This window comes from Anser anser, assembly GCF_964211835.1.
Source record: "Anser anser genome assembly, chromosome: 6".
Classification (NCBI taxonomy): Eukaryota; Metazoa; Chordata; class Aves; order Anseriformes; family Anatidae; genus Anser; species Anser anser.
In genome coordinates, this window is record NC_139726.1 from 15,757,035 (window position 1) to 15,781,331 (window position 24,297).

General features: G+C 37.8%; 1 protein-coding gene across 6 annotated transcripts in view; it reads right to left on the reverse strand.

Annotated features, from left to right (window-relative positions):
- Positions 1-24,297, reverse strand: part of MYLK (myosin light chain kinase) — a 210,112-nt gene that overhangs the window by 85,106 nt on the left and 100,709 nt on the right. For 4 of the 6 annotated variants that reach the window (XM_083841334.1, XM_083841331.1, XM_083841333.1 and 1 more), the window contains 4 exons: positions 23,126-23,260; positions 17,391-17,543; positions 1,053-1,190; positions 179-376 (listed from right to left, as the gene is read on the reverse strand). In XM_083841334.1, the coding sequence (XP_083697460.1) occupies positions 179-376; positions 1,053-1,190; positions 17,391-17,543; positions 23,126-23,260 (624 nt within the window). Of the gene's footprint in view, positions 1-178; positions 377-1,052; positions 1,191-12,482; positions 12,595-17,390; positions 17,544-23,125; positions 23,261-24,297 lie in introns of those variants that run through there. The other 2 variants (XM_083841332.1, XM_083841336.1) reach the window with 2 other exon arrangements.

A 24,297-nucleotide genomic window follows, 5' to 3' on the forward strand; every position in this document is an offset into this window, starting at 1 on the left:
CATTTTTTTAAAGTTGCTTCTGCTCAATATCCTTTTTAATTCAGATGCAGAGACTGAAAACTCCTAGTATCCTTCACAACAGACCTTATAAACACTCATCTACTTTAAATAGACAGTCCTCCAGCACATTAGAATTATTTCCTTTTTGCATTTCCTAAGGTGGAGAACAATGTTATACCTTGTACCGTCAATGTAGCCTGCGTTTGAGTTTCTCCTAATTCATTCCAGGCTTCACAGGTATATTTGCCTGTGTCTTCAGGAAATACTTCCTGGATGTACAGACTGTACTCATTGCCTTTCTTCTCAAAATGGAAATCCTCTGTCTCCTGGATTTCTTTCCCATTGTGCAGCCAGATAATTTCAGGAGGTGGGTTAGCTGAAAAACAGCAAAGAACAAAAATTAGAGACATACACAAAAAAAACCAAAAACCAACCAACCAAACAAACAAACAAAAAAAACCCCACCAAATTCTAATTAAGAAAATGACAGAGTTTGGCTGTTTTCTGCCACCTGTCTGCAATGGCATCTGCAAAACTTTCAGGAATTTCACTAACTCTGCTGATGCTGTGCAATGTAGAACAGTTCTAAGTCTGTCTTACTAGAGTTAAAATGCAAATGAATAAGCATGTATACAATAGGGAGGGGAAATGATTTCTAGTTACCACTAAGGTAGCTGTCAAGGGTTTCTATTACCAAAGTTCATACCAGGACTGCTCTCTTCTGCAGTGTTAATCCTACCCCAGCTGACAGGAATTCAGTCTTGCCCTGTTCAAAACAAAGGCTTTTACAAGTCCTCTGAGATTTAGTTTTAGTTCATCAGGACTTGATAATGACCTGACAATTATTCCAGTAAAGAAACACTTGTACAGGTCCGAACAATGTTCATGCACCCTGAAGAACAGACTAGACTATCCTAGTTTTCAGTTTTTAAAAACTAGTTCCTTGAAATATTATTTTCAAATACAAAGACACCTGCTAGAAGAAGAGGAGAATGGCAAAAAGTGCAGCAGGACTGAAAATGTTTAAATGATACTGTTCTATGTCTACATACCTGATACCTCCACTGTCATTATCACTTGACTTCCATCCATTACCTTGAGGTCAGTCAGGCCTTTAAGGAAGATGGGTGCAAAAGTCTTGTTTAACTTGACAGCCTGTGCACTTTCTGCCTTCTTGCTGCTCTTCTTTTCTGTGAAGTCAAGAAGGGAAAAAAAGTGATCTCTTACTGCAATTTTCATTACAAGCTTTGATGTTAGGTTCAAACTGATTTGAAGTGAGTGGTCTCGTTTCAGTTCTCAGAAGGACACATCACTGAAGCCACTCCAATACAGCTGTTTTTTCTGCCAGTACTCCAAGCAGGAAGACAGGAAATCAGAATTGAATTGTCTTTCCTGCAGAGACCTTCCTAAGTCATTATTAACACATATGATTGAATATCACAAAGAAGTTTGCAGTCATTTCCCCCAAGTACATATTCTCAGGTACAAAAAGAAAAAATAACAAAGAACAATAACTTGTAAACAACAAATCAATACCTTTAACCAGTGCAAAATTCACATAAAAATCTTAAAATAAGTTACAAGCTTCTACTCTCATCGAGTAGTTAAAAATTTAAACTCACATGAATAGAGGATTTGCCACTGTATGAAACTAGAAACCAGTTAGTCAGTTAGATGGTCAATGTCAAATGGATTTGAGAACAGCTAAAAGTTTACCATACTCCTCTTGTATGTTACACTTAGCCAACTGATTGATGATGGGAAAGTCTGAAACCTGAAGTTATCAACACACAGCATGAAACAAATTGTTGGATTGGGGCTTTTTCCTTTTCTCTTGAGGCTATATAATCAAGTGACTAGTGCTGGAGTTAACTTAGTGACTCTTAAAAATAAATCTAGCTGTGATACATTTCCAGTACCTGCAGTGTTTTTCTCCACCTTGTATTAAGAGACAATGACGCAAGGTCATTTAAGTGTGTCCTATATGGCGCACTAGACCAGGAATGATTCTTCTGCTCTAAAAACCATAGCTAAGACACTTTTGGAGACGAAGTAGTGATCATGACCAAAGGTAGGAAGTCATAAATATTTATCGGTCACTTGGATACACTTTTTGTTTTGTTTAGCTTGAGTTCAGACTTCTTACGTCTTACCTCTAAAATGCCAACCCTAGTTTCTGTCCTTACATGAAAATAACTTCATTTTGCTTATTTCTACCCTCAACATTTTCAAAGGTATATCAAGATCATCCAAAACAGTATTACAGTAACACAAAGTGCCAGACTGGAAAAAAACAGATATTCCTACAATAAGAATAAGCTGAAAGCACCTAACTGAGGAAGTCCACTGAATTTCCTGGAGGCCAAAAGTTAAGCTTCTCCCAGGGCTATTTGAGCTCTATGTAAATTTGGAAGCTGCCTGAAGAGGAAGTTTTTCCTCTTCTCTAGCAAAGGTTTTTCTAGCCAAAGTCTTGTCCTGCTGGCTTACGTTGATCTTTTCCTGGCACTGAGCAGCAAGACGTTGATGCATGTGAGAATGGAAATATGGGACCTGACTGAGACTCACTCAGAGCTTGGTGTTATGGACTTTGTAGTCTGAAAAGCTTGATTTTAAACCATGTTCATCAGTCTTAGTGCGTCCTATAGTACCTGCTTGTGGGTACTGATACTGTACAGAAAATGCATGTGAAGTTGGGTCAAACTCATCTACACTAATAAACCATTGTGGTTCACCATATTCCTAGGTTTTGTACTGTTTACTCAGGGAAACTGCTACTTACAACTACCAGACTAAGCAATATTAGCACATATTCCTTCACTACTCCAGTGCACTGCAGAAAATCCCTTTGTACCTTAAACAGAAACAGACCTGTCAGGGGAAGCAGAAATCCATATAAGGTGAAAAAGAGATGGAAGTCTTATTTCATTTTAAGTTTCAGGGGAAACTGGATATAATTACACAGAGGAACATTAAGATCGATTATTAAGTCTGAGATATTGAAAACCTGAGGATCACCTCAGGGACAGAAACAAAGGCAACTTTGTGTATCATACCCTTTCTGAAGACATTCCTACCTTTGTACACTGTTTGATTTAGTCCAGTCCTTTAAGCACTACATAATTTCTTGATACCTGTTACAGAGCGGGAATAAAAATGGTTCCCTTTCTATTGCTGATGTTCTTTGGAGCATTGGAACAGTGAAGACATTTCTTCAGCAACAGATATGTAATGTTCTGCATATAAAAACTCAAAAATGTCTAAGCAGTTATAAATTACACCCAAGTCAGCATCACATCGGAAATTAGAGGCTTGGTCATGGCTAAGACTACCTGTATTCGTTTTCAAATGTTTGGCATCCAGGACAGAATAAATATATGACTAAAAAGACTGACTCCATAGCAACTTGAACAGGTGTTCTTCAAAAACATTCTACTTTTACCTCTTATTTTTTTATATATTTTTTTTTAAATAGGATATCTGATTTTATGCTACTGCTGTTCAATAGTGGTCAGTAGCCTATGTTTATCCTACCAAATCATTTAAGCAGAATATCACCAAAATTGTCTACAATTTTTTCACCTGGTAGCAACAAATAAAAATATTTAAATTCTAGTCCCTAAACACTATTTGTTCATTAAGAAAGCATAGGGGCTCATTTCATGTAACAATTCTTCCTTAAGATCTGATATTGTAGACTTCTAGATTTAGGAAAAAAAAAAAACACAACAACAACAAACCAAACAAACAATACAAACCAATTGATTTACTGACAACTTTAGTTTTTAGCAAATGTTTTATGCAAAACACCAGAGTTAGTTTTAGATAAGTTAGTTTTGTTTAGTCTTAGTCTAAAATCACTGCATTTTCTCAGAAGGGACAGATGTAATCACGTAAAGGGCAAGTTACAAGGTCTGAATCTTAACTATTTTCAAATTCTGAGGCTTGTAAATGCTTTTAGCTGTTAATTTATTACATAGCAGCATGCAGTGACTCAGTGCTCCTCTGACAAAGGCTTTAACATTTCACAGTTTTACCATGAGGTAGCAGTAGTTTACATTTTCACAGCTTATATTAATGTACCTAATCTTTTCTTAAATTTTACAGATCATTTGGAAAAAGAGAAATCAACTTGATTTTGGAGGGTACTTGGGAAAAGAGAGACACTACTCATTCACTGAGCTGCAGACAACATTCACCTGGCTGCAGAGCCCAGAGCAAGAGGAAGAGAAAGAAGAAAGCATCAGTACTACTCCAAGCTCAGGTACTGCTAGCCACTATGTTTCTGACTGAGAAAACAAAACAACAACAACAAAACAACACAAAACCAAAAAGAGCACATCCTCTTTTACAGTACTGTGGGGGTATTTTTGCAGCCAAAACTGCAAACAATAAAAATATATCACACATGGCACCAGAAAGAAAATCCAGAACCTAAAGAAAGTTGTCTGACATTGGCATTGAGGGCATGACTTTGCTATATGCCTACCCACCCTCAAGCTTAATCAACTGGATGTGAAATAGAGGAGATCTGATCTCTTCCTATTATGTTAATGCGCTCTAATCACCTACAGCCATTTAACATCTCCCCCACCACTCTTACTTCTTATTGCTTCCAATTAGGAGTAGGTTTACCTTTAAGAACGAAAAGAAGGAATATTAGAGTTAACACATAACAATTCTGTCATAGTGACCACAAAAATTTCTACCCTGAGTAGCTAATTGTCTCCCTCCTCTTCCTTTCCCCAGTCAGCTTTTGCTGCTGCAGGGAGTTCACCCTATGCGGATCATGCCAAAGCATTTGTGAGAAACATCGGAAAGCACTAGATAGTGTGGGCTTGATAAAACACAGGTACATTTCAATAACTTGTTTTCAGACCGCGACTAGTTTAGTTTGCAGTAGCTTATAAAAAGTCTCAATTTTTAAGCACAACTATTGGTTTCATGCAGGTCAAATCAGGCAAGATAATACAAAAAATACTGTGATTTTCTCAAAGCCTGATTATAGAGCACTGAATTCTCAAAGGTTCCACTAAAATTATGGGCTCAAGAAGTCTAACAGCTCTTTGCACAGAGCTGTGGTCTGGCATAATGCATAAGCCCATCTGGGGCAGTCTCTGAAGAGCTGCAGTGTCTTGTCATTTCAACAAGCTTTTGATAAGGCATTACACAAGATGACAGATTTAAAAGCCCACCACAATGATCCCACTTATATGTTTCCTATGTTTTTTGCCTTTCCTCAGGTTCTAATATGCATGAATGTTGGAAAATGTCAAGTAATAAGATGCACAGCTCAGTGGGAAACAAACAAGATACTCCACATCTGCCACTCAAAAGAGCTTGGTGCTTAGCCTGGAAGACCAGAAATAGTAAGCAAGGCATTTAAAGATTACCTTATATACCCACATATGTTTTTCTACAAAGCAAGTGTAATAAAGGCTTTTCCCACAGTATCGCCTTACCCCCGAGGGTTCATTTTTTATTAGAAAGACACTCTAATAAGCATTCGAATCTGTGTTTAAAGAAAAAAAAAACACAGTGCATTAAATCCACACAGATTAAGGAGAATTCAAATGCTTCCAGTTATTATTATTATTTTTTAAACATAAAGATGGATTCTCAGCATATTTGGAAGGCAATGGTAAAGAGATACATTGCTTCAGATACAAAACTTTCCATTCATCTCTTACACTGCTCTCCTGTGTTTGTGCAATCAATAGTAAATTAATCCCTCTTCAGCTACAATATCAGACATCTATTTATTAACCTCTATTAATAGAAATTTAAGGTGAAAAAATGCTTTTCTATTCTTTGTCTTTTAAGCCACAACTTCAAAAACACTTTGCATCAATTTAACCTCCGCATATCTGCAGACAGGAAATTATTGCAAGACTAATATTAATGTTAGCTGTGGGCCCGAGCCAAAATACACTTGAATTTTTAAAAACCTAGACCTAGTGAATCAGAGAAGAGAACTTGAAACATTTATACCGTAGAATGATAAGCAGAGGTGGGTTATTTTGTTGAAGGTGTATACATAAAAGAAAAAGTCAGTAGAATATTCATGCTGCTCTGAAGTTAGCCCACTACAAATCAGTTGTACCATACACATATACCTGCAAGTACTTACTTATTAAGGTAAAAGATAAATTTATGCACACGGAAGGAAAAAATGAGTCAATAGCCTCACTACGGCACTTTAATTCCTAGATTTGCTATTGAAGCTAGAGTGAAGCAGAAAGTCCAGATAAGGACACAAACTTTAAGATTTCCAAAGACTGAATTTGGGTTCTACCTGGCCTCTAGATAAAGCAGTTAACATTTTATGGACATTGTCTTTTCTAAGAAATTTTCTTGCTTGTTTGCCTGCCCAGAGGTACTGAAGACTTATTAATATGAGCTGCAGAATGCTGACATCTCCTGTTGAAATATCAGGACTTCAGCACGCTTCACACTGCACAGAATAACAGAAAAGTAGAGGTCAGAAGGGATCTCTGGAGACTGTCTAGCCCAACCCCCTGCTCGAGCAGGGTCAGCTACAGCCCTGAACATATACACCATCAATGCAATAACTCAGCTGCAGAGGATCAGGGTTACAACTGGTTAGAGGTCAGGGACACGCAAAGAATAGAAAGTTTGCTGCGTTATGTTCAGAACACTGCAAACACGCTGTTTAGTCTTATGAGAGATTTAATTATACTCAAGGAATCTGTTTGCCAGAATCACATGGTTAACTGCCAAATAATGCCTAGCGTGAGCCGTGCGAAAGGACTGCCTCAGCAACATTTACCATTTATGGTGTTTAAATATCATTTTGGCTCAGAGGCTAATATGTCAACTGAGCTGAGGGGAATGCTTAACTCAAAGCGCTCTCCATGTGAGCGAGCTCAGAGAGAGAAGCAGCAGATTTCACTAAAATCTTTCAAAGAAAACCTCAGATTCACACATATACATACAGCCAAAGCTGTAAAGTAGCCTGGCCAGATGAACCAGACATTTTGAAAGGAGTTTCACCTCTCCAAATATTTCCAGTGTAAATAAATCCAGCTGTTACTGGAACTCACGTTAACAATGTTATCATCTCAAAAAAATGATGTTGTTACTGTTATTATTATTATTATTATTATTATTATTTTTACAAGGCAGAAAATTGATATTAGGACACTCATCTCATCTGTCTCAGACTTGAAGTGAGAGGGTAAAAATATGCTCTGCAACTTTTCCAAGAATCGCAAACTTGATTTATACTGGCATAAAAAAAAATGAGACCTCTATACACTTGAGACATGCAGGGACATTTCTCCTTTATTAAAGATCTCAGGTTGGTATGCCATTTTGCAAACTTTGGTCATGAGAACTAGACATTTAACGACCTAGCAGTGTTTTTCACATATCTAACTCCCATCATCTAGTTCTGCAGTTGTAATCGGGTTTTGTACATGGAAGGCAAGGCTTAAATATCCTTGGGAGATGCTTTGTAGTTACAGACTGGATGCTATGCCCTGCATGCATTACACAGAAATATTAACCCCAGACTAACAATGCCCTAAGCCTATATTAGCCAGGGTGGTTAGGGATATACAAAGGAAGCTGAGTTCCACTTTATCCAGCTTGGCAATCTATTTATTTTACTGCAGTACTGCAGGATAGTCATCCAGCCTCTCCTGCAGCTCTGTGTACATTCTTTCTTCTTTGAGTCTTTCCCTCTGTATGGGATGTCACCAGGTCTTCAGCATTTTAACCTCTGCTTTGTCTATTCAGTTTCTTCTGCAGCCCACAGCATTTGAAAGAGATGTCACTCCAGAAATCCTACTATCAAAAGGCTGATAATACCAGTAAGACCCGTTATTTGTGAGAAAAGTGGTCAAAAATCTCCATTTATTCTGCAGAGGACTACAAAGTAGCCAGCTGGTTTCAATGCAGAGCACTTCACAGTCAGTAGACCAAATCCGCAGTGACAGTCTCACTGGAAGTTTTGCAGTCAAAGAGCTGTTTGCTTTTGCCTTCAGAACCATCTGCCTTATTAATGACTAACCCTGTTCGTGAACTATTTACGTCAAGTGATTGCTGCTCTTTTGTCACTGCCACAGACAGCAACTCCATGGAAGGCCGGAGAGTGTGTGCATCTACCAAATGCATTTATACAGCAGCTCAGCTGGCCCTCTGCTAATAAATTCCCCAACATTAGCTAGTCCACTAGAAATTCACTCCGATATCTGCACTAATATAGCATTGCTGCAAACACAATTATACCAGTCTGACATGGAGAACTGCAGAAAAGGTGATTCGTATATGTGTGATCAATCCAGGTTAGCTCTGTAGCGAAAAATGTGCATCCAGCTGAGGCAGAATTTCACCTTTGCATGTCCAGTGTCAATTTCTCTTTGGCCACACAGGTAGAATTTAACTTAACTGCAACGCATATTGAAGTACTGAGATACCACTTTGATCATTAGAAAAAGCATGGGCTCTGTTTGAGCAGAAATGGAATGGAAGCACAACAGGAACAACAGTCACATAAAGTGCAAGTGTCCCCGAGGATGGCATTAACAAAGAGTTAAAACCTCATTAGCCCTTCCCTCCCCAGATAAATCCACACCAGCAACAAAGTTGTAGTATGGCTTTGTTTGTGCTCAGTTGTCTCTTCTTGATGAATTCATATTGGAAAACAAAACAAAACAGAAAACGAAGATATTATCCTGAAAAAAAGGCATAGTGTGTCCATGGGACTGTAGTCAAGGCAAGGTCTGACTAAAATGAAGCCATATGGAAACCTCCAATCATATACAGCTACATGAAGTTCCTGCCCTCTGTTCCTTTCCTCTACTTCAAAGAAATTACTTGCTCATTAGGACTTACACAGTAACCTGTGTTAAAGTGCTTAAACTTTTCTGTATCACACATTTTTCCAATTTCTAAAATCAAAACCTTATACCTCTAAAAGTATCATTGTTTGACAAAATTACATTTTACAAAGAAGAGTGAAAACAGGTGTTAGAGCGGTGTATATGCCTAGATAGGTACATTTTGCAACCCAAATGTTCATACTACAAATCCTGTTATGCTGCTTCTGTTATGTGGTCAATTCTGCCTTTAAAGGCAAGAGAACTGTATAGACTTGCAAAATTATTGAGGACAAGGCAGGACCTGCTAATATTCAGCATGGGGCCCTGTGTTTGTAGGGAGAGGTTTGTTGCTAATTCTTCTTGACTCGGTAAGAAATGACATTTTTGTAGTAGGACAAGGATGGGATACTTCTCACTACTATCTGTCCACAACAGTTGAGTTTCATGACATCTGCTCTCCAAGGTCAGTACTTGCCTTTGACTGAGACAGGGCAGAAAGCAAGATGGGCCTAAGCAGCATACGAGCATTTATGCCTAGTGGAAATGCCCTGCCAACAGCTAGGTTGGACTTGGCACATAGAAAAGAAACCTTACCCTCTTCATGTTTTCATCTGGGAGAAAAGGCTAAGGACAAAAAATATTATTTTTTGTTGTTGTTGCTGTTCTGTTTAGTTTTCCTTCAGAAAATTAGTAGCACTATGAAAGAAATGAGAATGAAAATGGAATTCCTGAGAGTCTGACTTGTTTGGTCAGTTTACTCAGAGGAGCTTTGTTTTCAATTTGGGTGTCCATAATAACCTAGAATACTAATACTATAATCTATACTGTAACCCAGTAAGATGCTTAAAGAACACATTTATAAATTTTTAAGACTAAACTGAAGAAACATACCTTCAAGAGTTCACCATCCTTACTTGGCCTTATACACTCCAGCTTATGTACTTAAAATTTCCAGATTTATCTGTAGTCACCTAAATCAAACACAAATGTTCCCCTGAGGTAAACTCATCTCCCCTTTTCATCTTACTTTGGCCTTCCTCTCCCTGTAACCCTACTTTTCCCCCTGCATAGTGCTGTTCATAAAGTAATTCTTCATTTTTCCCCTTTATAGTTCTTCTCTCTCTGCACATGCTGAATATCCCTTTCTTATACAATCATAAATCTTTTTCGTGGTTGTCCCATTTCCCTAGACTATTGATAATACTATTCACAAAAGTTTTCTCATTTATACTCAGACATGCACATCACCCTCCTCTCAAACCAATCTCTTTTGTCCACTGAATCCTTTGATTGAGAGACATTTTTTAATGATTATTTTCTTGGATATGTGACAAAAATCTTACTGGACACTGACGCCCTCTGCTTTTCCCTAACCGTTGGCTATACTCTTCTGCTTATGCAAGAATTTTCCTTCTGTAAGTAAAACTTCTATGAGATTTTTGCACTGGAGCATATATATGCTTATTTGTATATATGTTTTACATCAGTGGGTGATGCAAGGTAATCAAGAGGCTTCTAAAATACGGCCAACAGTTCTGTTACCAAATCCAAGAGACATAAATAGAAAGGGACAAAACTTCACATTAACAGAAGTGCAAATTGCCTTAAACAGTGAGAAGAGAAGGCACAGATATATCCTTAGAGGCTGTCTTAATGCCCCTAAGATTTTAATTCACAATTTGGGAAACTGCTTGGTTAAAGATGTATTCCACTTTTTGATTTGTAGTTTAAAGGTAAACATTAAACTTACAGGTGCACTTCCATCTGTATCTCTCTCTCTGCCTAAGTATGAGGCACTAGATGTGAAAAGCTTACCTGTTATAACAGGTTGCTTCTAGCACTTGGCCATTTTACCTGTGATGTTCTTGGGTATATAGTAATTTTAACTGGTACATAACCAGTCTGCAGACTAAGTTTTTCATTGGCGAGTACTCTATATGATGTAGTCATGACTGATGGTACAAAAGTGACTAAAATATGTTTGCTCTTTTTCATTTGTTTAGCAATGTATACAAAAAAGGACTCTGCTTTGATAAATTCAGGTTACTCTAATATGCATGGTAAGGAAGTTCAGTGAAGCTAGGTTGGAATATGATTCATAGAAGTAAAATAAACTGGGTAAATTCCTAACCGCATGAAAAATTAGGAGAAAGTCCAGAAAATGAATGCAGATAGAAATGATGCTTACTGTTAAAAAACAAGTCCATTTTCCTCCAAACCAGCAAAAACAAACAACAAACCACCCACTCTTAACTGTATTAACTGTCAGCCATTAGTTTTGATTAGGGCTTCTTCCCTTCCCACAGCTTGCCTACCTCAAATCTACTGCACAACAATGATTTCTGTAAGGTTTTACAGTCAACCTAATTCAATAAGATAATTTGATGCCTGACTGAATTTGCACTAACTAATCCATATCAGCTGCTTTTGGAAACATTCTTTGGGGTAATGTCATATCCATGCTTTCAAAATTACTCAGGTGTATATTCAGTTAACGGGCTTTATATGTTTTTTGACAACTTCCACTTTTCAGTTAAAACTAGAACATCACAGAATTTGGCAATCCAAATTGGGAGTTTACCCCTGGACCAACATAGAACCATTCCTAAGACTGTTAACAAAACCATCTGTTTTCTGTCATTCTGGTATACAATAGTTAAAAGTTCACAGTTGAGAACACCATCAGATGTAGGGGGTTTTCTTGTTGTTGTTTTTCTTTTGAAATTAAATATATTTTTTTTCTGTCAGCTTTGTTTTTCATTTATAAAAAAATTAATACAATTCCTGCCATTTAACTTTTGCTCATTCTGCAATCACTCATCCCTCATTTGTATCCAAATTTGGTTTCCCTTTTTCTGGAAATGGCTTATATCAAGAAGCTGTCTTTAGAGAACTTTGTTTGTATTGATGGCACAAATCCTATGTCATTAAAAGCTTCCACACATGTTTAGCTTTTGTCCCTCATTTTTGGTCTCTAGCTGGCATTGTTCTTCATGTTTGGTCTTGAGGTTCTGAAAGAAGGCAATTTATTAAAAAAAGCAGCTCAGTCTTACAAGGATTACAGCTGTTACTGACCCACGCATAGTGCTGGACCAAGAACTTTAGGACACTCTTGAAAGCACTGGAACAGAGTTTCTTTGATAGCTAATATTAGCTCTGCTTACAACAGCTTACCTCTGACCTTTCAATGTAGTAACAAAAAAACCTTGCTTTCATTTAGTGCTCTGAACCAGTTCTTACATAGCCAAGCAGTTCCACCAGGTTACTGGTCTGGAATGCCTTCTGGACATTTAACAAGACTAGACTCATGCATTTTGGAAAGTCTTCTATAGTCCTTTATATTTATGTTATGCTTCAAATACAGCAAATTATTTTCAAATAAATATTGGCTTTGAAAAACTGTCACAACTATTTCATCACTCTTGACAAGTAAGACATCACACTTCACTTACCTTAGGCAGAAATATTTGAGAAACAAAGCTGTAGCCTCTCAATTAAGGATTCAAAGAGAGGTTGCTTATCGCAGTGATTACCTTCCTTAGAAGATGACTATCTGTGAGAGGTCATTCTGAGATTGAAAGGAAAATAACCCATGACCTAAAGACAGTGTCTCTAATGAGTGGAAGAAAAGACTCCTACCTGAAAGCCTTTCTTCAACCTGCTTATATTTTACAGTCCCGCTCACACCAGACAGAAAAGTGACAGGAACAAAAGAAACTGGTTTTCCACATAACATCTCCCTTCACTGCTCAGATAAACTGGTTACTAGAGCAGGGACTCTGACAGGCTTTCAGGTGACTCTAATCTGCTTGTCCAATGATCAATGAATGACTACAGTGATCGGATTACAAGGGCTACTAGCTTCCCTACATAGATATTTATGCTGGGGAGGCTGCACTAAAAAAAAAAACCAAAAAAAAAAAAACACAACCCTGTGAACTGAAAGTGGCTGGGGAGAAAGAGGAACAGGTGTGAAATCAGGAAAGTGCAGTGCTGGCAGGGAGGAAGAAATGAGGTCAAGAGCCAATAAACAGAAGCAGCAGCATTTGCTGAATAGTGTTTGCTCACTGAGGGAGGCAGCATTAGGCCTCTGTTCAAGAAAGCAATGTACAAAAGACCAGCATCAGCAAAACAGTTCTGGGTGGCTGCAGAGCACCAGAGCCCACCGGACCATCCTAGCTCCAAGCATGAGCTACTGCTATCGCCAGCCAGGCTTTGTGCACTCCCTCTTAAAATCAATGCTGCTTCTGCCTGGCATGAGGAGGCACAGGAAGTCCACATGGTGAAAGAAGAGCTGCAGTAGGTCAGATGTTTTGTTTGTCATCTACAGCTGGGCAGAACTGTAAGACAGAAGGACATTCTCCTGGTATAATATATAATAAATATATAATATATAATATATAATATATAATATATAATATATAATATATAATATATAATATATAATATATAATATATAATATATAATATATAATATATAATATATAATATATATTCTCCTGGCCCTCGTGTAACAAGCACTCCAGCTTGATACACTGGAAAAAGGAAATAACTGCCTCTCTTACATGCACACCCTGTTTGCAAAAGAAAAAAAGCTTTCTACACACAGTATTAGTTTGGTACAGAACAATAATAGATTGAGCCCATCATTTGTCCCATCCCTCCTCCTGCTCTCCCTCACCCTTGTATCTTGTGTAGCACACCCAGGAATTGGTGTGAATGTCAGGTGGTTAAATATCCCTTTGACACATCTTTGCTACAGGTAGGTCTCACTTATGGTTCCTTGTCAGTGAATAGTTAACTGACAGAGACAATTACATATCAGAAGGCTTATCTGAGGTATGAGGCAGACCTGAAGAACAGCTGCTGTGCCTCGGAGTTGGCCTTAATTCTGACTATACCAGTTATTACCACTTGTCATCTTGTCCATATACATCAACTGTCACAGCTACAGCAAAGCACTATAACTGACTCATTATATGTACAGCCAAGTCAATTAACCTCTCCTCGGCACATTTTTCTAATCATAAAAAACTAGTTTAAAAGGTCAAAGACCTTGGCAAAAAACTGAGTAATATTAATATTCAACCTCAGTGTCTACTATCACCTTCAGTATATAATCACTGAAAATACATTTCAGGTGACCTGAATGTACCCTACATCTGGCTGTTAAGAAGCTGGGATTTTTTATTTTTTTTATTTTTTTTATTTTTAATGAGATGCATGGTATATTTAGAAAATGGCTTGGATACTTATTTTCATATCACAAAACATCTGGAAAATTGTAGTATTAAATGTTGACTAATTTACAACAACAGCAAGAACTCAGTCATTTATACAGCAGTTAAAAACTTACAGAAAAACTTGCACGTCAGCCCCAAAGCTTCTCAAACTTTGATTTTGCTGTGTATGGAAAATGATGTATAAGTCTGAGTGAAGAAAAAAATCTAACATTTTCAGAGTGACAAATGATACTGTTGCGGGAAAAGGGAGGTCTGTCACAATGTTTGAGTAATCTGGACTGTTTCTTACCTCTTAGGTTTTCTTGCATTAGACTAATTAATCTAGCATTTCATCCAGTGCACCCCGCTCACTGGAGAATTCAGTTAGAAAACATTCTGATGGTGAAGATATTTTCTAGGCTGGTTTTTCAAAAAAGTGCCACTCATTCTCTGGAGCTCATCTCTAACCTACATTACAGCTTTAAGAAACCACCATCACAGAGAAGACAACTGTCAGGATTCAATTTAGTCTACTTAGTCTTTCACAAGACCAGAATTAGCTTCACCTTGATTAACTTACTTTCTTCAGAGACTACCTAGTGTCCCTTTAGTCAGCCTGCCTTTAAGTGATCTTCACAAGAATGATTAGTTTGAATTTGTTTAATTTTTAAGACACTTAATACTTAATACACTATCTATAAGAAGTGTGGGACTTTTGCAACAAGATGCCAAAAGCCTCCTACAAATGGCTAAATGCCTTCAGCTTTTTTCTTATAAATCCAAGGAAGGACTGAGGTTGCTGGCCACAAGGCAGAATTTATCCTGCTCAGTAATAAGGAAGAAAAAGACAATTATAAATAACTATAAAGCCAAGAGCGATGATTTGGAAGGAAGATGATTTCTGACACTGGTCTGATACTGATAATATGTCAAGAAGGTTAATTCTGTCTTAGATTAAATACAAATTACATTTCAGGTACAAAAAGAAAATATTGCTCTAGCAATGAACGAACAAACTGAATGCTCCATAAAACCTGAAAACCTTAAATCATCTGGGAGACAAAAAGGAAGGGATGAGTTACAATTCAGAAACAGCTTATACAGACTTTTTCCCACTAATCTGTGTCTGGTCAGGAGAGGATTTATGAAGTTTTCTCTCTTCCTGCATGTACGTGGATTTCCTGCTGTAATCTGCCTGCAAAAGCCAAGCATTTTTGAGAAGCCTTAGCTGCAGCATTCAGGGTCTCAAAGAAGCCTAGAGCCAGTAAATGCTTGCTAGAGGATCTGATGGAAATATATGAAAAGATAAGAGATTTGGAAATCACAATTTTAAATTTGGTACTATTTCTGTCAGGCAAATCCGCATCGATCTGAGTGTTGGGGAAAGTTATTCTAATCCTCACAGCAATAAGGACATAATGACTTTTAGGCAGGAAGTGGAGAGGAGAGCTAAGGCTGTAAAAACTTTAAACACATGCCTGTCACGCATGTTGTTAATTCTGCTCCTCTTTATCCCTCCACACTCCATGACTCTCAGAAAACAGAACGGGATGCAGAACAGAGGAACTAACTCCCCATAGTAGAGTAGCTGTAGCATTGGAGTTTTTGAGCCCCAGACTAGCCAAAGTATAAGAGGAATCCAAATCAGTGCAACGGTGCCTAAGTAGCCTGAAATAGCTCAGAAAAGTACAGAAACCTAGGGAAAGGCTAGGTCACTAAGTGCTCCCAGAAACCTAGGGAAAGGCTAGGTCACTAAGTGCATTAGCATCATATGTCAACCCTAAAATAACTCAGAAATTATTAGTGAGAAAGGGGCTGTCTTTTTTGATTCTGTGTCCCAGTGAAGAATCAGCAGGTCCCATGTCAAAGACTGCTCCCTTGAGGTGCAGTTCTCTCAATTGCCCCTTAGCTAATGCAGATGAAATGCTTCAGAGAAATTATAAATGACAGCTTTGAGAACATATTAGAAAACATATTAGTTTCAGGATTATTTGAAGTCAATATTTTCTTACTTCATGCCTTTTTTGAGGGGGTAGGGTAGGTACTGCATTTCCAATTCTGTAATCAAGAAATTAACTCGTAGATTTACCACAATTACTCTGTTTTCATTTTTCAGCTTGCCTAGATTTTTAAGTGGATTCAGATAGACTGAATAGGTGCAGACCTATCACTGAAGTGTTGAAGACAAACACCACAGAACATTGGCAAACCAAGACAAATCCGAGGATCCCAGGAATCAGGATACATTTCCCACTAAGATATATGCACTAATTTGCTGCAGGCATTACTTGGTCCTAGACAAATGGAATACTTCCCTTGGCAGCTGTCACTCATCCTTCTGTTGGACAGGCAGCGGCAAACTTTTATAACTTTGGGAAGAAAATAATTTGCAGATGATAAATACTAAATACAGTCTTGAGTGCAGAGGGAGGTGGAATCTGATCATCTGCAGCCATAAAACAAAACAACTGTATAACCTGATACCACATGAGATTATAAGAATAACAAAAATAATTCTGATTGATACTACCTCTCACTGTTCAATTTATCCATGGGATTCTGACAAGATGAGATCTCTGTTGTTTTAGATTGGGTTTGTTCAGATCATAGTGCAGAATTACGTCATTCATGGACAAATGAAATACGTCGAGTCACCACTGAGGGTATCAGAATATTGATATTTGCAGAGAAGATGCTCCTAGATTTCAGAGATGACAGATCATCTCAATTGCTCACTACGTCCTTCTTCTGGTACTTACACTACCAAAATTCTGCTCATTTGGAGATATACTTCCTCCAATTAGCTAACACATACCTCCTCAGAGTTATTTTTCCCTCTCATAACTCCTGGTAGCTGAACAGTGACATTTGCTATCATAATTGCAGTCCCTGGCCCTGTTCTCTGAGAGAACTCTGTTCAAGCAAAAGGGGTGGCAATTGCCTTCTCATCACAGCACTTTCTTCCTGATGGGTGACACTGGTGATATTGCACTCTTTTCTTTCAGCAGAGACAGTCCTTTCCTACACTGATACAATTCTTCCAAACCTTAGCTTCACTGCTCTCTACCACATTAAGCCACTCTTGGTAATATCAGAACATTAATACCCTTTTAAGCAACATACATATCACTTTACTTTTCACAGTCCCTAAACATCTAAGTTTCACACACCTCCAAAGAGGAGAAAACCAAGCCTGCAGAGAAGAGCTAAGAAAAACACAGAATACATTTACAAGCACCTTCATTAATGATTGTTCTTTGTTTGTTTGTTTTTTAATGATTATGGCAGATACCACTGCTGTAATTACACGAAGCTGAGTATTCACCTTTGACAGTGACCTGAGCACTGCATGATGCCCGTCCTGTGTTGTTTTCAGCCAGACAGGTATAAATGCCATCATCTTCTGGTAAGGCATCTTGGACAGTCAGTTTTGCAACTCCATCTTCAAAAGTGGAATGGGCATACTGAATTGGCTGTTCTGCAGACAGAAAGGGAGACGATTATCTTAATACATCAGCCATATGTTTCAAAAACACTTCTTGCTTTCAGTGAAATCTGGATGCCTAACAGTGGTCAGTATATTAGAATGCACAGCCACTGCTCTCTAGTGACTACAAACAGAAGCATCCCAAGCACAAAGCAGAATATGGTCTTCAGACAAATCTCACCATTCATTAGGTTTATTGGGTGCCACCTTTGGTAGCAATAAGAGGAAGAAGGTTTATCTTTGTGTTTTGAAGAGATTCTCTCTCAGGCAGATAAGAGAACAAACGTCTTGTGTGTTTACTTAGACATTGCCTCCATCTAATAGAACTTTGCCTGAAAAAAAGATACTGGTATTACTGCCCAGATGTACAAAAGGGCATGATGAAGCACTTGAAGCCCCTTAAATTAAGTACTTTGCAGTGGAAGACATTCCAAGAGAGGCAGCAAAGTCTAGGATGGAGCCAAGAGGCTGATCTACCAGGCATTCAATCTACACTACAGTATGTATAGTCTGGTAGCAGACATGTACAGTCTGGTCTACAGTGACACGACTGTTAAAGAAGTTCATTTTAAGAAACTGGTTCCTTGAATTGGTATGGAACATGCTTAAATGTTAGTGTAGACTGGTTTAAGTCGCCTTGCTATTGTTTCGGGAACTATCATCAATCTCAGCCTTACTTTCTGAAATGCTTCTGCAATCTGTTTTCCCCATATTAAATATTTTCCAGTACTGACTCATCATTGGTTGCTTTCCCAGTGTATGCAGTGCTTAAGAGGGCCTGATATCTGCACAAACACCATGCTGGAAGAGAAACTAAGGTCATCTGAGAGGACGGTGAAACTGCAGAGAAATTGTGCAGGACTGTATCAAAGACATCTATCACTTGGGAGATAATGGTCAAAAGGAAAGATCAAAATTGATTTAATTGCCAAAGTCATTTAAAAACATTTGGGAAAAAAAACCTCTGGGGATTCTAAAAACTCCGCACTATCAGCAGGATAAATTAAATGATGATACAGATTTTTCTCTCATCTCTGATTTCGAACATTAGCAGAAGACAGTTATTATCTATGCATTATTTATCCGCATATGAAGTTTAATTTGGAAATGCATAGATGCACCCAAATCATCATGATCCAATATTTAAAAAATACTATATAATGCCTAGGTAGATGATCTCATTCCCTTTTTTCTCTTTAAAGTTATCTCTTTGTTAAATTAGCAGATTTTCCACAGCATGAAAAACTGGGGCAAACATTTAATCAACTGCCCAGAAGACTCCGATTTTAGAATAAACTCACCTCACGTTATTCTCAGATGACAGATCACTTATTCTTATTGCTAGTTCCTTTGAGATCCCTTTCACTCAGTTACACAGGCTGTTGTAACTATTAATTCCAATCCCATATTTTTGCATACAGGAATACCATTACATTCAAATACGTATACATAGAACTGAAGCTCAAGCAAAGAAAGCTTTCTGTAAGAGGGCATGGGGTGTTGGACTGCCTTCCTGGTCTGACTGTAGGGTGTCAAACTTGACAGGGATCCTGCCTGGGATTCTGACCCTGAAACTATAAATGGTGCCTAATGATGCTATGATGATAACCAGGACAGAAATACATTCAGAACAAAAGCTGCATTGTTAAAACTGGCCTTATTTTTTTTTATTTTTTTATTTTTGGTCATAAATAAACAAATGAATACGATAAATGTTCTGTGTGGAAAAAGAAAATGGGGCCTCCTTTACCATGTCCTCAAACTGAAATTTGTCAGGGCATCCCATTTCTCACTCCAACTCAATGAAACCATTATTTTTTTTTAGCACTATTCACCATTCTGTCTTTTCATTAGACCCCAGCAAACAAATGAAAATATTTCTGCTCTGAGGAATAACCTACAGCAAGATTCTAAGTTATATCCATTGTTCTTATATTTTGATCTAATAAAAACAACTCTCCCAGCAGTGAAATGTTGCCTTCTCTAGAGGCAGAACAGTCAAATCTCCATGACAGCTTGGCAGTAGAAACAATAACAAAAAATACCTTACTGCTGGCATGTTATGCCAGAAGAAAGGAAATTTTCCCCTGGCCCATTTATTAAAAGCTTTCTGGACAGATCATAAAGCTATCCTAAAACAAAACACTATTCAGAGAATTGTTCTGCTTAAAGTTGTGATCATATTGTTTTTAAATTAATATGTTTATTATTATTGTTTTTATATAAAAAAGATGTTCAATTTAACTTCGGAAAAAAAAATAAGTAAAAGGATATATTTGAAATAAAGTGAAACAGGCCTTATCCTTACAAATTAAAAAGAAGTTACCAATAAAGCATTTAAAGAAGCTAAAATAAATTGAAATCAAAATTTTGGTGAGGCCAGAACTAAACCAAAAAAAGTTTATTTTCAGAGAATTTAAAAAAAAATGGTGAAGTAAACTGGTGAAGATTCAGGGGGAAATTTAATTTAATATGCAGAATTAGAGCAAAAGACAAAAGAACTGTCTTTAAAAAGTTGGAAAAAAATATTTAAATCATTATAATAGGCCTGGAAAAAGTATAAAGAAGAAATTGAGGATGGTAAAGGTGCAGAGAAGAGTAGGAGCTAGAAAATAGTCCACAGTCCAGTCAAGTGGCTCTTATTTGTGTAACTTGGATAAATGTGGAAGTAACTCCTTGCCCTTACAGGTTCTAAGAATTAATTATTGACAATGCGCCACTTACATCATCTATCGTTTTGGCTTGGTTGCCCTAAAAAGAGAGGTCAATCTATGTATGGCTTGGAAAATATTTTAAATTTGCATGCAGTCACAACTGGTAAAAATAGTCAGTATATAAAAGTAGTACTTGCATGTAACGAGCTGTTGTAAATCTTTTCGTTCTCAGGTATTGTTGGTTCCTCGGAGGCAAACTGGGCAGCATACATGGTGCTTGGTATCAAGGGCTGGCCTGCCTAGACTCTTCTTTATTTTTTTTTTTTTTTCCCTGTTCTCTTATGATTTGCTAAACTTGGGCTTTGCACACATTACTTCGTCTGGATGTACATATTTCTCCCACTAGTCCTTTCAAAAAAAATAATCCATTATTGTTGTCACACTTGGAAGACAATTTGCATTTGATATTTTCTTGTGAACTCTGACAACCTGTCCCATATAAAAAGTGCTATATTTCAAACAGTTGTGCAATTGCTCTGGGCAGACTACATTTTTCTCTGCAGCAGTCTACCACTTACGAATTGAAGAGGCTTTATATTCCGAGCATGGACAGCAGATTCTAACACTTTATTTTTTTTTTTTTTTGAAAACACACTTTTCTCCTTTATTTGGTTATGGATATAAAGACGAGTGGTTTGTAGTATCTAGCTAGCTTGTAGACAGGAAAGAAAAGTTTGCTTTCAAACAAAGATCGCTATATCCAATTTGATCGTCAGGTAGAATAACAACCCTAGGAGTGTATATGGAATTAGCAGCATTAAACTACTGTTTATAATCCATTCGAGTTTGTATCAAAATGGTATACAAACTGTTATGCATCACAATCAGATGCAAGACAGGAAAACATTAAAATATAATGGTATATTATAGGAGTCTTTAATAAAAGAAGTGTACTTATATCTTTAAAATAATGATGTCCCTAATTTTTATTATTGTAATAGTTTGTTGTGCTACTGTTACTCAGAATCATCACTGCCTTTTTATTTAAGAGCAGAGCTAGCTTTCACCTACAGAATCGTAAATGGTTTAAATTCCAGCTACCTGAAAAAAAAACACACCATGCTTATGCCTCCTTGTGATACTGATACAATTGCAGGTAGAAGCTTTGATGCAATAAAAACGTTGTTATACCTGAACAGGGGCAGACTCAGCTGAGTTCAAAAGAGGAAGGTCAAAGCAGAACAAACATATTGAAAAATGGCAGGCGAGCGCAGTGCATACTGGAAGCCTACAGAAACCTGTGGTTTATTGACCTCTAGGCTTCATTTTTTCAGGAGACAATGTCTTTCTGGGTAGCATGGTTACATCAATGGAGACATTATCTCTGTTCCTGATAAAGTGTAACACAGAATTTGAAGTCATTTGAGACAGGAATATGCTCTGTGTGATGTGGATGACAGCTAGGTATAACTACATCATTCAATGACTAAGGGAACTGCATAGGACATGGGATACCCTTGAAACATGAAGCTGAAAAGGTTGACCCAATGCGTAGGAGTTGTCCCCTCTGTGCTTCAAGACACAATTATTTAGTTGCAACAGTGATTCTACCCCAGTCTGCAAAGCAGGAACTGCAAAGTAGTCTTCAGAGAAACAAATGCTTTCCAATGGGAGTATGTCTGAGCTTTCATTCACATGTTTCATGCTGTAAATAAAGCGGTGGCCTTTCTATTCTAGACATGGAGCTATTGGGAAGGAGAACACGCCAGGCTGTGGGAACATACCGATCTCAAGGTCATGATTCATTTGCCCTGCCACCTTTTTGAGTTATCCCACTTACTCTGAACAACTTAAGAAAAGCAGAGATCGTGTACAAATAATTCATTTTAAAACAATCCTAGAGGAAACAGTTTTATGGCAAAGCATGCTACTCTTTGTCTTTAAATCACACACACACAAAGATAGATAGTCTGGGGGATCCTGCAAAAAATCAATTGCACTTCACGAATAACAGAGGTGCTTGAGGGTTAAGCTGAATAAATCTGTCTGGTGTTTAATAGACATGACTCTAAACTGAAAGAGACCTTAGTCAAAGCATGTAGGCCTTGGATCTCTGAAATCATTTGAAATCTAAGCAAAATACTGAAGTTTGGGTCCAACTCTGATATCAAGAGGGGACTGTTAAGGAAGCTTCCATGTTCAGTTGTTTAATTAGAACATGGGAGGAGTTTATAGAGCCTGATAAAATAAAAAATTATGCATCCTTTTTTTAAATCAACTTTTTATAGGCATTCCTGTGCAGACCTGGGATCTCAAGGAACATCTTCCTAGTAGACAATCAATGAGAAAAGCTGTGATTTTGTTATCTTAGGCATATGGATGCTAAAAACAGTTATGACCTGCCCAGCTGAATGATGAATGGGATCTGGCATAGATTTCCTTCCAACCCTAGAAGGTGATAAGGTACATATTTTGCTTAGGACTTATTTCTCCTGTGGGATCATGGTGCCAACCTGCTACTCTCCAAGCAGAGGCTCATACCAAAGGAGTGGAGGTAGCACAGGATTCAGCATACAGTAGCAACACAGATTTTGTTGCAGCATGGTGAAAACTTCATTTAACGAAACCCAGGAAAACCATCTGCATAGAATGTTGTCACTAGAGTCCCCTCCTGGACATACTGGAAAACTGCAGTAAGACAGAAAAAAAAAAAAAAAAAACAACAACAACAAAAAACCCACTACCCTTCTTGTTTACTATCTGAATATAAAGTGATTTTCTTCAAAGGTTCTAGTGTATTATATTATGGTGAGTTAGAGTGCAGTATTCACAGCCATGCTATATACTAATCAGAGTGGCATTTGAGACTGTGAATGTAAGTGGGTGCATGCACGTATTGCAGACCAGGGGGTTCCTTACCATTGAGAAGCCATGTGATCTGAGGCACAGGTATGCCTCCTACACAGCACTGCAGCACAAAGTCTTGCCCTTCACTCACAGTGCATCCTTTCAAGACACTGGAAAAGCATGGAGCAACCTCTTCAACTTTAGGCCCTTAAAACCAAAATGAAAACAGTTCCTTTAACCCAAATTGACAAAATGACCTTTACCACTTAGTGACTTTTCTAGGTATGGTTAGGTGGCATGGCTGGGCTAACAGATTCATCCTGTGCCAACCAGAAAAAAAATAAATCAAAACCACAGTGAAATGTTTTATTGGGAAACATAAATCATTTTGAGTGTGAACTGGTGTGAAATAAGGGGTTCTTTCATAATCTACAAAGCAAGCATTGCCAGCCTTCAAGCTCTTTCTTAGGTGGTGGTTTTCTGCTCCAGATTTCACCAGTTGCGGCCAATTACTAGAAGGGTATGCAACATATTGCCAGAGAGCTCAGTGCAAAGAATAAGAAGGAAAATTCTTCTCTCTGCTTGTCTGTATTCTCCCAGTTCCTCTCCCCAGTTTCCCCTGGTTGGCAGTGAAACAGGGTGAATTAAGGATGCAGTTTACAGGTGTCTAATAAGATGGAAAGTGAGAGTATCTTGGGTATCCTTCTTTAACCTCAGGCACAGCAAATAGAGAAATTTGCATAAACATGATCATAGCTCCAGGAGAAAACCTAAAACCAGGTGAAACGCTTAGAAATGAGGACAGGATTTACTAAAAGGCAAAAAAAAAAAAAAAAAAAAAATCTTTCAATAAGACCAGTAAGACAGTGCCTTCAAGCTCAAAATAATTTTTTACTGGGAACTATACTTGAATTTGGCAGCATGCAATCCTCATTCCTTCACTTTTCTTCTTACTTGCTCTACTGCACAGGATCAGTTTGTGCTTGCAAAACATTTCAGATATGCAGTGTCCTGCAGAAATGCTAAGCAACTCCAAGAGAACTACATGCAGAACAACAACAAAATCTTTGGCAAACTGTATCAAATACAAACATTAATAGAAAACTCCAATGGGGAACAGACCTCCCTGGGTGCAAAGCATGTGATGAGAGGGTTTTAGTTATACAAACAACAAAAACAAAAGGTCAGAGTGGAAACTGATGCAGAAAGTGGCTTGTCAGCTATCCCACACCACATCAGTGACA